The sequence below is a fragment of the Pecten maximus genome, chromosome 3 (genome assembly GCF_902652985.1).
Source record: "Pecten maximus chromosome 3, xPecMax1.1, whole genome shotgun sequence".
In the NCBI taxonomy this organism is placed as follows: domain Eukaryota; kingdom Metazoa; phylum Mollusca; class Bivalvia; order Pectinida; family Pectinidae; genus Pecten; species Pecten maximus.
This window is the reverse complement of record NC_047017.1, coordinates 13,527,294-13,542,055: the sequence shown is the minus strand read 5'-3', so window position 1 is coordinate 13,542,055 and position 14,762 is coordinate 13,527,294. Positions and strand designations below refer to the sequence as shown.

Below are 14,762 nucleotides of genomic sequence, written 5' to 3'. Positions count from 1 at the left end.
GCCGATAGGCAGCCATCTTGGATTTTGACAATTGAAGTTTGTTATCGCTATTTCTGAGAAAGTACTGAAGGGATCTTTCTCAAATTTCATATGTAGGTTTCCCTTGGTGCTTAGTTATGCATACTGCATTTTGAGACCTATCGGAAAACAGCATGGCCGACAGGCAGCCATCTTGGATTTTGACAATTGAAGTTTGTTATCACTATTTCTGAGAAAGTACTGAAGGGATCTCTCTCAAATTTCATATGTAGATTCCCCTTGGTGCCTAGTTATGCATATTGCATTTTGAGACCAATCGGAAAACAACATGGCCGACAGGCAGCCATCTTGGATTTTGATAATTGAAGTTTGTTATCGCTATTTCTGAGAAAGTACTGAAGGGATCTTTCTCAAATTTCATATGTAGATTCCCCTTGGTGCCTAGTTATGCATATTGCATTTTGAGACCTATCGGAAAACAACATGGCCGACAGGCAGCCATCTTGGATTTTGACAATTGAAGTTTGTTATCGCTATTTCTGAGAAAGTACTGAAGGGATCTTTCTCAAATTTCATATGTAGATTCCCCTTGGGGCCTAGTTATGCATATTGCATTTTGAGACCAATCGGAAAACAACATGGCCGACAGGCAGCCATCTTGGATTTTGATAATTGAAGTTTGTTATCGCTATTTCTGAGAAAGTATTGAAGGGATCTTTCTCAAATTTCATCTGTAGATTCCCCTTGGTGCCTAGTTATGCATATTGCATTTTGAGATCAATCGGAAAACAACATGGCCGACAGGCAGCCATCTTGGATTTTGACAATTGAAGTTTGTTATCGCTATTTCTGAGAAAGTACTGAAGGGATCTTTCTCAAATTTCATATGTAGGTTTCCCTTGTGCTTAGTTATGCATACTGCATTTTGAGACCTATCGGAAAACAACATGGCCGACAGGCAGCCATCTTGGATTTTGACAATTGAAGTTTGTTATCACTATTTCTGAGAAAGTACTGAAGGGATCTTTCTCAAATGTTTTCATATGTAGATTCCCCTTGGTGCTTAGTTATGCATATTGCATTTTGAGACCAATCGGAAAACAACATGGCCGACAGGCAGCCATCTTGGATTTTGATAATTGAAGTTTGTTATCGCTATTTCTGAGAAAGTACTGAAGGGATCTTTCTCAAATTTCATATGTAGATTCCCCTTGGTGCCTAGTTATGCATATTGCATTTTGAGACCAATCGGAAAACAACATGGCCGACAGGTAGCCATCTTAGATTTTGACAATTGAAGTTTGTTATCGCTATTTCTCAGAAAGTACTGAAGGGATCTTTCTCAAACATTTTCATAAGTTCCCCTTGGTCTGTAGTTCTGCATATTGCATCTTGGGACCAATAGGAAAACAACATGGCCGACAGGCAGCCATCTTGTATTTTGACAATTGAAGTTTGTTATCGCTATTTTACAGAAGGTACTGAAGGGATCTTTCTCAAATTTCATATGTAGGTTCCCCTTGGTCCCTGGTGTTGCATTTTGGGACCAATCCGAAAACAACAGACAGCCGTTATCGCTAAATCTTAAATTTTATATATAGGTTCCCCTTGTTTGAAAAGTACTAGAGGGCTGTTTCTGAATTTACACAGATTAGTAAGACTTAGAGGAAGGGAAAAGTAGAGAAAAGATCAATCTGACATGGAACCTATAAAGATCATTCAATGGTGGGCGCCAAGATCCCTCTGGGATCTCTTGTATAGAAATGAAGCTGGTCAGACCCCGGGGGCCCAAAAAAGGGAACTTTGGTGAATTTTTGCTTTAATTCCTACTCCTCCTGAACCCTTGGGTGGATTACAACCAAATTTTATAGTGAAACATCATTGGGTGAACTTTGCTGAAATTTTGTTTTCTATATATAATGATTCAGTTGTCAGATGACCATTAAGGGCCATGGCCCTCATGTTTTCAATGAGTCTAGGTATTTGATGTTGTGGATTAAAGAGCACCCTGAATAATTTTTGATATTTTTTAGCTGTGAATATGTTAGCTTGAACATAAGAAGCCTTCTCTGTCAAAAATTCTCAAAATTCTCTATTATCACCTGTCTGTCAATAGCCAATCAGCACTGGGGCTGTTTGTTAACATTACTATAGATCAATTCCAGGCTGGGACGTCACAAGTATGAAAGTCAATGTTCAAATGAATGACCTTGACTTACATTCAAGGTCACAGGGGTCAAATAGCCTAAATATTTAAACAACTTAAAATTATCAATAACCAAGGGGTCCAGAGACTTGATATTAGGCCTGTAACATACTGGGGTAAAGGGCTACAAAGTTTGTTCAAATGAATTACCTTGACCTATATTCAAGGTCACATGGGTCAAATAGGGTAATATTATGTAAGGAAGTTGTGATTCTTGATCAGTAATAGCTCACTATCCACATGTACATGTAATATAATGTTTAAAGGAAGTTGACATTTCAGTTATATACTCATACATTATACTTGTATTATGATCTAGTTATTATTTCTCTGCATCTTTATTACATTTAATGTGTTTGTATGGGACATATGTATTTGTGTGTGTGTATAAATGTGTGTATGTGATTAATGAACTACTAAAAGCCTCAGTCTGTACATGATATGATCTTACGGTAATTTTGAATATCTTTGATTTATACAAATTCAGTAATTGATTGAGTTTATACAAGCCTTGGTATGTGTGTGTGTGTATGTTTGAGAAAGTTATGTATTGTACATTTTTTGATGATGAAAAAACTGAATAAAAAGTAAATTATGACAAAAAGAAATGATCTAGTTATTATAGTGTTTCATAAAAATGAATAAAATGAAGGACATCATAATTATTCAAACTTCATTTTATCCATCAACAATTGCACTAGTTAACCCTTTCAACCCCAAGAAACTTTAGTGGACTCTGCCATTCATTCATCATTTGAAGTCTAATATGGTCAGTATAGGGGTGAGAGGGTTAATGAGTGTTAAGTGTACATACAGTGACACAGTATATACTTTATCATTTTGACAACAGATTTGAAGAGAAGTTTGACGATTACAACATCATCATGGTAAAGGCCATAGCTGACAGGCTAGCAGAGGTAAGGCTCATTACCCCCGGTACATATGACCCTAGAACCTCAACAGTCTGGACACCTGTGTTCAGCAATCTGCCATTTCAATCCCCAAAATAATGTCTCCATTGTTATAATAATTCTCACTTTGAATAAAAAAGCAATGTTTATTATCAGTTAATAAAAAATGACATCATAATATACTTGTATTTCCTTGTCATGTTGTGAAGTAAACTTTATGGTTACCAATTGCATTATGCTATTTATAGTGAAAATTGTCTAATCTTACACTGTTTGGGGTCTAACACTCTGCTTAGATTAGACAGGATGTCACAATATTCAGGTCTTACATTATGTCGTCGTGCTCAAGTTGAATTAGTTTGTCACAATTAATATCTACATGCATTTTGCCCTGGTTTCATCAACATTACTTAGAACTTACTTATAGATATAGGGTTAAAGGATTTCAGGAAAAACATCTTAGTTAAAAATACTGATCAACTGGGACAAGGTCATATAAGACAAGATGTCAGAATATACATCATTTCAGACATTTCTTTTTAGGTCACCTGAGACGAAGTCTCAAGTGACCTATTCTAATCGCATTTTCGACTTCTTCTCTAAAACCACTTAACCAAATTCATTGAAATTTGGCAGAAAGTTACTATGGCTGAAGGTCAACCAAAACTGTGAATTATATGGTCCCCACCCCCCAGGGGCCTGAGGGGTGGGGCCAAAATGGGTCAAATTGACTAAAACTTCAAAAATCTTCTTCTCTACTCTCAGATATGGTGGAGTCAAACACTCTTCATAGATGGAAGGGTCTTGTGGTGCTTTACCAAAATTGTGAATTTCATGACCCTGGGGTCTCACGTTTGTCCCTGGGGAGGGGATAAACTTTAGTATAGTTTATATATAGGGAAATCACATTTTTGACCCTTATTTGTTGGATTGGTATTGGAACTCATTCTAACCTGGTCAACATTATCAGCATGGGATAACAGTTTGATGGTATGCATATGTTGGCCCTGACTGACCCCCAGGGGCTGATGGGCGGGGATAAAAAGGGTCAAATCGACTGAAATTTTCATATTTGGTAGAATCAAAAACTCTCCATAGATGGAAGGGTCTTATGGTGCTTTACCAAAATTGTGAATTTCATGACCCTGGGGTCTCATGTTTGCCCCTGGGGAGGGGGTAAACTTTACTATAGTTTATATAGGGAAATCACATTTTTGACTATTATTTGTTGGATTTGTATTGGAACTCATTCTAACCTGGTCAACATTATCAGCATGGGATAACAGTTTGATGGAATGCACATGTTGGCCCTGACTGAACCCCAGGGGCTGAGGGGCGGGGCTAAAAAGGGTCAAATTGACTGAAATTTCAAAAATCTTCTTCTCTACTCTCATATTTGGTAGAATCAAAAAGTCAAATTGACTGAAATTTCAAAAATCTTCTTCTCTACTCTCATATTTGGTAGAATCAAAAACTCTCCATAGATGGAAGGATCTTGTGATGCTTTACCAAAAGTGTGAATTTAATGACCCTTGGGTGTCACATTTGTCCCTGGGGAGGGGATAAACTTTAGTATAGTTTATATAGGGAAATCACATTTTGACCATTATTTGTTGGATTTGTATTGGAACTCATTCTAACCTGGTCAACATTATCATCATGGGATAACAGTTTGATGGAATGCACATGTTGGCCCTGACTGAACCCCAGGGGCTGAGGGGCAGGGCTAAAAAGGGTCAAATTGACTGAAATTTCAAAAATCTTCTTCTCAATGCCTCTATAAGATAGAATCAAATACTTTTCATAGAAGGAAGGGTTTCATGGTGTTTTACTTAAATTGTGAATTTCATGACCCTTTGGGTATCACGTTTGTCCCTGGGGAGGGGGTAAACTTTAGTATAGTTTATATAGGGAAATCACATTTTTGACTATTATTTGTTGGATTTGTATTGGAACTCATTCTAACCTGGTCAACATTATCAGCATGGGATAACAGTTTGATGGAATGCACATGTTGGCCCTGACTGAACCCCAGGGGTTGAGGGGCGGGGCTAAAAAGGGTCAAATTGACTGAAATTTCAAAAATCTTCTTCTCTACTCTCATATTTGGTAGAATCAAAAAGTCAAATTGACTGAAATTTCAAAAATCTTCTTCTCTACTCTCATATTTGGTAGAATCAAAAACTCTCCATAGATGGAAGGATCTTGTGATGTTTTACCAAAAGTGTGAATTTAATGACCCTTGGGTGTCACATTTGTCCCTGGGGAGGGGATAAACTTTAGTATAGTTTATATAGGGAAATCACATTTTGACCATTATTTGTTGGATTTGTATTGGAACTCATTCTAACCTGGTCAACATTATCATCATGGGATAAGAGTTTGATGGAATGCACATGTTGGCCCTGACTGAACCCCAGGGGCTGAGGGGCAGGGCTAAAAAGGGTCAAATTGACTGAAATTTCAAAAATCTTCTTCTCAATGCCTCTATAAGATAGAATCAAATACTTTTCATAGAAGGAAGGGTTTCATGGTGTTTTACTTAAATTGTGAATTTCATGACCCTTTGGGTATCACGTTTGTCCCTGGGGAGGGGGTAAACTTTACTATAGTTTATATAGGGAAATCACATTTTTGAATATTATTTGTTGGATTTGTATTGGAACTCATTCTAACCTGGTCAACACTATCAGCATGGGATAACAGTTTGATGGTATGCATATGTTGGCCCTGACTGAACCCCAGGGGCTGAGGGGCAGGGCTAAAAAGGGTCAAATTGACTAAAATTTCAAAAATCTTCTTCTCAATACCTACAGCTTAATGATAAGCACACATTGGCCCTGACTGACCCCAAGGACTGATGGGTGGGGCCAAAAAGGGTCAATTAAATTAACTGAAATATTTCAAATCTCAGGTGACCGTTAAGGCCCTTTGGGCCTCTTGTTTCGCTTATTGAATTCCTTGTTCTTGTTTTGCTAATTGAATTCCTAGTTGAATATCAATCATAAAATGATTACTGAAGTAAATGAGTGGTATTATTCTGGCTCCTGATGGTCTTTTGAATCTAATGTGAAATACAGCACAGAATAACTACATAAGATAGGTGCTGAGTCATTTTATCAGAATCAGAGCTTTGAGGTCCTCACAGTCTCTTATTTATTACAGGCCTTTGCTGAGGAGCTCCACGAGAGGACGAGGAAAGAGTTTTGGGCCTATAGTCCTGATGAAGAGCTTGATGCTCAGGGTCTTCACAAAATCAAATACCAGGTAGGTTTTCTTCTTCAAGTTACCTAGCTGTTTTTATTAATTGAAGTAAAGGTGATGTTGTTAAAAAGATGATTTTTTTTTCTGGTTTTATAGCAAATTATTTAAAAAGAAATGAAAGAATAAAAAGCAAACCTACTCGGAGAACAGTTAATTGAAAATACAGTTTTGTGTTCAAAGAAACACATGCAATCAACCAAATAATTGAATTTGGCTAAATTGAGCTAGCCTGTTCTACCAAGGGAAAATTGAAATATTTTGAAAATTTCCCAAAAAAACTACATAGTATTCTTTCCCAAAAAACTAAATAGTTTTCATATAATGTCATTGTTTTGTCCATGCTTCACCTTGTCTTAGACCTAAGTCCACAGACACCTGCCTTGTCATCCATATGATTGCTTCTGGAATTAATTGGATCTTGTACCCCGTAAATAATGTCTGGGGTTTACTCCATATCTCAGATAGTCTGCAGATGACCAATGTGAAATTTATGCTTCTATTCTATAATATTCAGTGATCTTAATGTTCTGTACCCCACTGCTGAAACACAAGCTTCTCAAACTTCTGAAAAATGTTTTAAGTCATTATTAGTAAGTTTAGTATTGTTTAACGTCTTATATCAACAGCCAACGTCATTCAAGGACGGCCTAGCAAGATGCATGCGTGTAGTGTGTGTGTGTGTGCACATGCTTTGGGTGGCTGTGGTGTGTTTTTGTTTTGTCTCCTTGTGATAGCGCAGAACTACTTGCCGACTTTAAAGGGCTAGTTTTATGTAAAATAAGTTCAAGAGCATCTCTAACTGTTTATTTCTTGTAGGGAATCCGTCCAGCTCCTGGCTATCCTAGCCAGCCAGATCACACAGAGAAAAAAATCATGTGGAATCTACTTCCTGCCAATAAGGTGGGTATCACCCTCACAGAATCCTTAGCAATGGAACCAGCAGCATCTGTATCTGGACTATATTTTGGCAACCGCAAAGCTTCCTACTTTGCCACTGGAAAACTTCAGAAAGACCAAGTAAGTACAAATTTAAAGGGTTCTTTCATAAACTGGTTTTCACATCTAAGTTAATGTGAAGGAAGCTATCTTCAAAATTAAAACAATAAATTCAAATCTGTTAAAACTACATTTAGTGCATTTTTGCTTGTGAAATATAGAAATTTATCAAACTAATAAAACTTATATTTTCACTGCAGCAATGAGCAGTGAAAATATAAGTAAACAGTGAAAATATAAGTTTTTTTTTTCGTTTTTGACCAATATCAGAGCGACCTTTTTACTCACCTCATTGAAACTTGCCGATTTTTCCAAGGGAGGGAAGATAGATATATTGGTTATTTTGCTGTATTTCTGAAATATTCAGACTAGTTTTTGATAAAATACTCACTTGACGTTAGCTTTTAATGCACAGACTCTCCGATAACAGCAGAAAACACTTAAATTTCATTGATCAGTCCTTTCAAAATGACGCCGTCAAGTTGATGTGGAGTAACGTCACAAAGAGATGACATCATGAATTATGTTACTGATTCCCGCACTTTTTGACAGTACATATGTATTAAATTTTCGATGTTTTAAATATTGGTTTAAGGTATATAAAATGCAAAATTGAGAAAATTGAATGGTTTCCTGTTTAACATAACATATATTTCACTCGTATTATTTTGGCAGAAACTTTCCAAATTCACGTTTTGAAAGACAAAAACATGTCCACAAATACTCACTTTCTTAAACTAAATACTGTTTTGTTAAAAACTAAGAATTTAAGTATCAGTCCCCACCTACAAAGCACTGAGTTGTAGGCCTATATAGTGAGTACAACTGCTAGTACAGCCCTTTTTATTTTTTTGTATCATTGTCTTTGTTTTAAACCAAAGGAAACATTTGAAATCTCATTCAGATATTGTATTGTTATATTGTTGCTAGAAAGTGAGATCATTGTGATAATTTGCATTCATTGACTGACATCTATCTTAAAACATAGTTTTCATAACATATCTAAGTAAATACTTTTATTTAGAGTGAACAGTGAGTTAAATAATTTCCAGAAATAATTTAAAATGATGTAATTTTGCATCTATTTTTTTGTAACTTGTTGCTTATATAATTATCTTTCCAAACTTGAATAAAAATAATCATTGGCCAAGCTTGAAATAAGTTTTCCCCCCTTTTCTTTATTTAAGTGAGGGAAGTAAGTGTTCATGCAAGGAATTTATTTTCCAATAGCAAATTATCTCCCCTTAGTTTTTGTTTGCTAAATGTGTCGCGCGTGAAATGTGTTTTCCGGTCAAAAAAGTCGCTCACGCACTTTTTCCCCCATGAGAATTTTAAAAAGTTGGCAAGTATGACCCAGTATTATGATATATATTCTGATTTTATTATTTTTTGTAGTTTTTGTATCAAAAGCCACAATTTGTTTGAAACTGTTATGATCTTCAGTTAAATGCTCACATGTTTTGTTTTTCAAGCTTTGTTATTTCAAAACCTGTTTATTTCCTTTCAGATAATGGATTATTCTAACAGGAAGAATATGCCAGTATCTGATGTTGAGAAGTGGCTTGGGTCTGTGTTAGCTTACGACCCAGAATAAGATTGATCTGAAATAACAATTACTGCCAAATATTTTAATGTATTTGAAGATCTTTAATGCATGACACCAAGTGGTATTTCAAATTTGGAACATTCCTTGTGGGATGATTTTTGACATTTTGGTTTTGGTGTTAAGGTTGTGCTGTATTATTCCAGTATGAAATGTTAATGAATTTTTAAATCCACCTGAACCATAAGTAATCAGATAATATTATTAACAACTGCACGAAGTGCAGAACTGGTACATGTAGGTTCCATTTCAGGTTTCTGGGGAAACATTTATAATTTATTGTTGTTTATCTTCAACTGAACAGATTAATAGTGTAATTGCAAAATATAACTATGACATTTACTTTAAATAATACGCTTAAAAACCATGACCATGAGAACCATGAGAGTAATTTTCCTCATTATACAGGATAATCTATATACGAAGATGTTGGTACTGTGGTGTATCATTATTTTGTACCAGGGTGATTTTCCACTCCAAGCTGTAGTGTGAGATATTGGCAATAGAAATACCTGTAGTGAAATACATCATCATGTTGATTCGGGGGATTTTACAAATATCCTAAAGTTTTACTTGTCAAACTATGCTCTTAATGTAATTTATTTAAAAGACTATTTAGATACAATCACATTTCTCTATTAAAAATTACCTGTGAGTTTTTTTTTAGGTAAAATGAGGTGGTTGATCATTATTTCCATGAATACATGTAATTATGAGATTATAGGTAAAATATTGATCTCAAATGAACAAGGTTTAGATAACTATGGCATGACTGCTACATACATACATATATATTAACTGATACTGTGTGCTTACATGTAGAATGTTTGATACTTTGCTTAATCCAGAAGAGCAAATAAGTGTTTTTATATAAAATCAAAATTCTTTTACTTGACGTGTGTTATATATATTTTCTGAACTGCTTCAGTTTTTAATATACTTTTAATATATGTTGACTTACTGATTTTTTTTTTTTTTTTTTTAATTTTTGAAACAAGTTTTTTATACATTGTATATCTTTTTTTTCTCATATAAATGTGATGTTCAAGCATAATATACTGTACATACAGATCTGAATGAAATATCAGTATAATTATTTGTCATAAGTCTGAAGCGGAATCTTTCAACAGGTTGTTTTTTGTGTATTGAGAACTGTTATTAATACGATATACCTGTTTGTACCCAATGTATAGGACTTATACTGGTAGATTTTACTGTACACTTATTTTGGGGAAAAATGTCAGGAACATTCTATGTATTAGAATCTGATGACTGTTTAAAACTGGCAATCATGCATAACAAATATTGAATTAAGTACTATGTATTAAAAGGGGAAGGTCCCTTGGTTTTATGACATTAAAATATGTTTAAACTAAATTAAGTATTTAGAAAATAGTATTATTGTGAAATGATGAATATGAGAGGAACTTTCTCGGGAGCTTTAAAAAATCTAGAATTATTTTTAAACAGTCCTTACATGAGAAGTATGTGTTTTTTATGAGTATATGTTGTTGTTTGGTTTGAGTGTTGATGTTCGTTACTAGTTGTCATAATAATAATATGTTGATAATGAGGAATGTGAGATTATATACGGATTATATTAATCAGATTAACATTATAAAACCAGGTCTGTGTTCTTGTGTTTTTAGATGACGCATCATCAGATACAGTGTACACCTCTATGACTAACGAGGGGATTTACAACCATGGACATATGTCTTGTTGTTTTAAATATCCTCTTCAATTAAGTTTATACTAAAAGTTGTTGTTTTTTCTAAATGTTGTCGGTCATTGTACAATGAATGTGAAGATAGCTGTGCAGTTATGTTAATCAGAGAATCTCACTTGGTAAGGGATTGTGAACAGTGTATACTGTACGACCATCCAGCTCGCATTACAAAGGGTTTTGTCAAGTTCCTGGTTTTCTCAGTATTCCTAAACTAATATTTTCTCCATTGGAGAGCGTTACTGGATTTAAGGAAAAATACTTAGTTAAGAAACTTTCTTTAAATTCTGTGACGCTTTCCTGTAGGAAAATTTCAAGTTAAGGAATATTGATGTTATAACTGTGGGGGTATACATTATTACCAAAGATTATTGCATTGTACCACTCTATACTTATGGGATTAGCTTTCATCCCATCCTGACAATGTTTACATAAAAAATACACAAACTATTATAATACATATTGCCCTTTTAGGATGCTGTTTTTGAAATAACTTAAATATGTGTATTTATGTATGTAAGGGTGTATCTTTAGCTCACCTGGCCCGAAGGGGCGCAATAGGGGAATTAAAGTAAGTCCTTTAAATCCCTAATAGTCATGAATGCCTTAAAGGATTTTGATGAAACTTGGTCTGGACCATTATTGGGCAAAGGAGAAAGATAAAATGTTGTATAAACTGAGGGTGTGGTTTCCCTGGGACCAGAGGGGCAGGGCCAAATACGGGAAATTGAGGTGAATCATTTAAATCGCTTCTAGTCCTAAACACCACAATGGATTTTGATGAAATTTTGTCTGGAGCATAATTAGGCAAAGGAGATCTTTTAAACCATTGTTGGATGAGACAGTTTAAAAGTAGGAAAATATTTGAAATATCTGGTATAATTTAAATGAGATTATTTTGCCATAATTACTGAAATATCCAGAAGAGCGATGCAGGCCCTCTGGGCCTCTTTCTGCAATTGATAAATTTGTATTCACTTTCTGAGCTGTGTTTTTATTTACATTGAATTACATGTTCGTGCTATAATTAATATTTTTGTTGTTGGTTGTAAACACATATTATGATGATGATATCTTAGTGTTTTAAAAACTTTTGTGTACTGACTTGACTGAACAAAAGACACTGCAAAGTAAGGGGAGAACTGAGCAGGTATATGAACAAGGATTTCCCAGGTGTGGGGATCACCCAGCAGTGAAATCAAAACATCTTGGATACATTTTCGGCAGTTGATTTCTGAAGATTGCTGTAGATATTGTGACCGCAGTAACAACAATCTCCATTTTGACTGGTATCCAAGTTCTGTCACTGTGTATACCTATAATTCAGTAACAACAATCTCCATTTTACTGGTATCCAAGTTCTGTCACCGTGTATACCTATAATTCAGTAACAACAATCTCCATTTTGACTGGTATCCAAGTTCTGTCACTGTGTATACCTATAATTCAGTAACAACAATCTCCATTTTGACTGGTATATAGGTTCTGTCACCGTGTATACCTATAATTCAGTAACAACAATCTCCATTTTGACTGGTATCCAAGTTCTGTCACTGTGTATATCTATAATTCAGTAACAACAATCTCCATTTTACTGGTATCCAAGTTCTGTCACTGTGTATACCTACATTATATATGTATAATTCAGTAACAACAATCTCCATTTTGACTGGTATATAGGTTCTGTCACTGTGTATACCTATAATTCAGTAACACCAATCTCCATTTTGACTGGTATATAGGTTCTGTCACCGTGTATACCTATAATTCAGTAACACCAATCTCCATTTTAACTGGTATATAGGTTCTGTCACTGTGTATACCTATAATTCAGTAACAACAATCTCCATTTTACTGGTATCCAAGTTCTGTCACTGTGTATATCTATAATTCAGTAACAACAATCTCCATTTTGACTGGTATCCAAGTTCTGTCACTGTGTATATCTATAATTCAGTAACAACAATCTCCATTTTGACTGGTATCCAGGTTCTGTCACTGTGTATACCTATAATTCAGTAACAACAATCTCCATTTTAACTGGTATATAGGTTCTGTCACCGTGTATACCTATAATTCAGTAACAACAATCTCCATTTTACTGGTATCCAAGTTCTGTCACTGTGTATATCTATAATTCAGTAACAACAATCTCCATTTTGACTGGTATCCAAGTTCTGTCACTGTGTATATCTATAATTCAGTAACAACAATCTCCATTTTGACTGGTATCCAAGTTCTGTCACTGTGTATACCTATAATTCAGTAACAACAATCTCCATTTTGACTGGTATCCAAGTTCTGTCACTGTGTATACCTATAATTCAGAGCAAAAGTGCACACTGCTAAAGTTTGGTCAATGTGAATTTAATTCACTTAATCTTACCAAGTCCTAGCAGACCAAATATAACTGTTGCTTGATTTTGTGAGTTTGATATTAAGGAGAAAATTTCTTGTCCAAGGATTTATTACAAATAGAAGTTAGTAAACAACAGATTTGTGTTACATTTTATAAAGTACTGTCAGTTTTCAGATGTCTTGAGCAAAATTGTTAAAATCGTTGAATTAATCATCAATGAAATACTAATTGATCTCAAGAACACTGTTTCATACTGACAAACATGCAAAGGTTCTTTTTTCTCACCATTTCCATGTGAACGTGTCAAAAGTTGTAAACTGTAACTGTATTTATACAGAATAGATACATTTTGTATAATTCCACAATGCAAACTAATGAATAATTAAAAAAATTATAAAATATAGATATTGTTGTTTGTCTTTCGCTTGACTTATTCTGATACTGTAGATATTGGTTCTACTGGCCTCTACAGCTGTTGTAATGCCCTCTCGCTTAATGTTACACGTCATGTACAAGTGACATGAATTTAAGAGAGTTTGAAATACCTCTGTGATAAATAATGAATTAGAACGATAGAATGGTTTTGAGCAACCCATTCAAAATGGCGCCAACATTAACGTCGTTGGATTACAATCTCAAAGATTTTTCTATACATTCCCGCACATTTTTGGACACATTTCTTTCTTTCGTCATTTCTAAAATGATTTTTAAGATGTATATTTGAATACACTATGTCTATACAGTTTTTCAGAAGATTGGTATATCATTTGGAAAATTTCACAATGTAACACCTGATCAAACTTTTTCACAATTTCACTGCAGCTGCTGCAATCGACAAGAATACAATTTCCAGGATATTTGACATGTATGACATAATGGATTGATATTCGAACATCAGTATGGCATTGTCACTCGCACTTTGTCAGTATGACATTATTACTCACACTCTGTCAGTATGACATTATTACTCACACTCCGTCAGTATGATATTATTACTCACACTCTGTCAGTATGACATTATTACTCACACTCCGTCAGTATGACATTATTACTCACACTCCGTCAGTATGACATTATTACTCACACTCTGTCAGTATGACATTATTACTCACACTCTGTCAGTATGACATTATTACTCACACTCTGTCAGTATGACATTATTACTCACACTCCGTCAGTATGACATTATTACTCACACTCCGTCAGTATGACATTATTACTCACACTCTGTCAGTATGACATTATTACTCACACTCCGTCAGTATGACATTGTTACACTATGTCAGTATGACATTATTACTCAAACTTCGTCAGTATGACATTATTACACTCCGTCAGTATGACATTATTACTCACACTCCGTCAGTATGACATTATTACTCAAACTTCGTCAGTATGACATTATTACACTCCGTCAGTATGACATTATTACTCACACTGTCAGTATGACATTGTTACACTCCGTCAGTATGACATTATTACTCACACTCCGTCAGTATGACATTGTTACTCACACTCCGTCAGTATGACATTATTACTCACACTCCGTCAGTATGACATTATTACACTCCGTCAGTATGACATTATTACTCACACTCCGTCAGTATGACATTATTACTCACACTCCGTCAGTATGACAGTGTTACTCACACTCCGTCAGTATGACAGTGTTACTCACACTCCGTCAGTATGACATTATTACTCAAACTTCGTCAGTA

General features: G+C 34.9%; 1 protein-coding gene across 2 annotated transcripts in view; it reads left to right on the top strand.

The window, feature by feature from the left end:
• Positions 1–14,762, top strand: part of LOC117323266 (methionine synthase-like) — a 57,820-nt gene that overhangs the window by 41,186 nt on the left and 1,872 nt on the right. The window contains exons 30-33 of one of the 2 annotated variants that reach the window (XR_004531697.1): positions 3,036–3,102; positions 6,262–6,363; positions 7,177–7,377; positions 8,864–12,983. Coding sequence is in view for 1 of the 2 variants with exons in the window: in XM_033878382.1 (XP_033734273.1) it covers positions 3,036–3,102; positions 6,262–6,363; positions 7,177–7,377; positions 8,864–8,950 (457 nt within the window). In the remaining variant the exon portion in view is untranslated. Of the gene's footprint in view, positions 1–3,035; positions 3,103–6,261; positions 6,364–7,176; positions 7,378–8,863; positions 13,015–14,762 lie in introns of those variants that run through there. The other variant, XM_033878382.1, reaches the window with a different exon arrangement.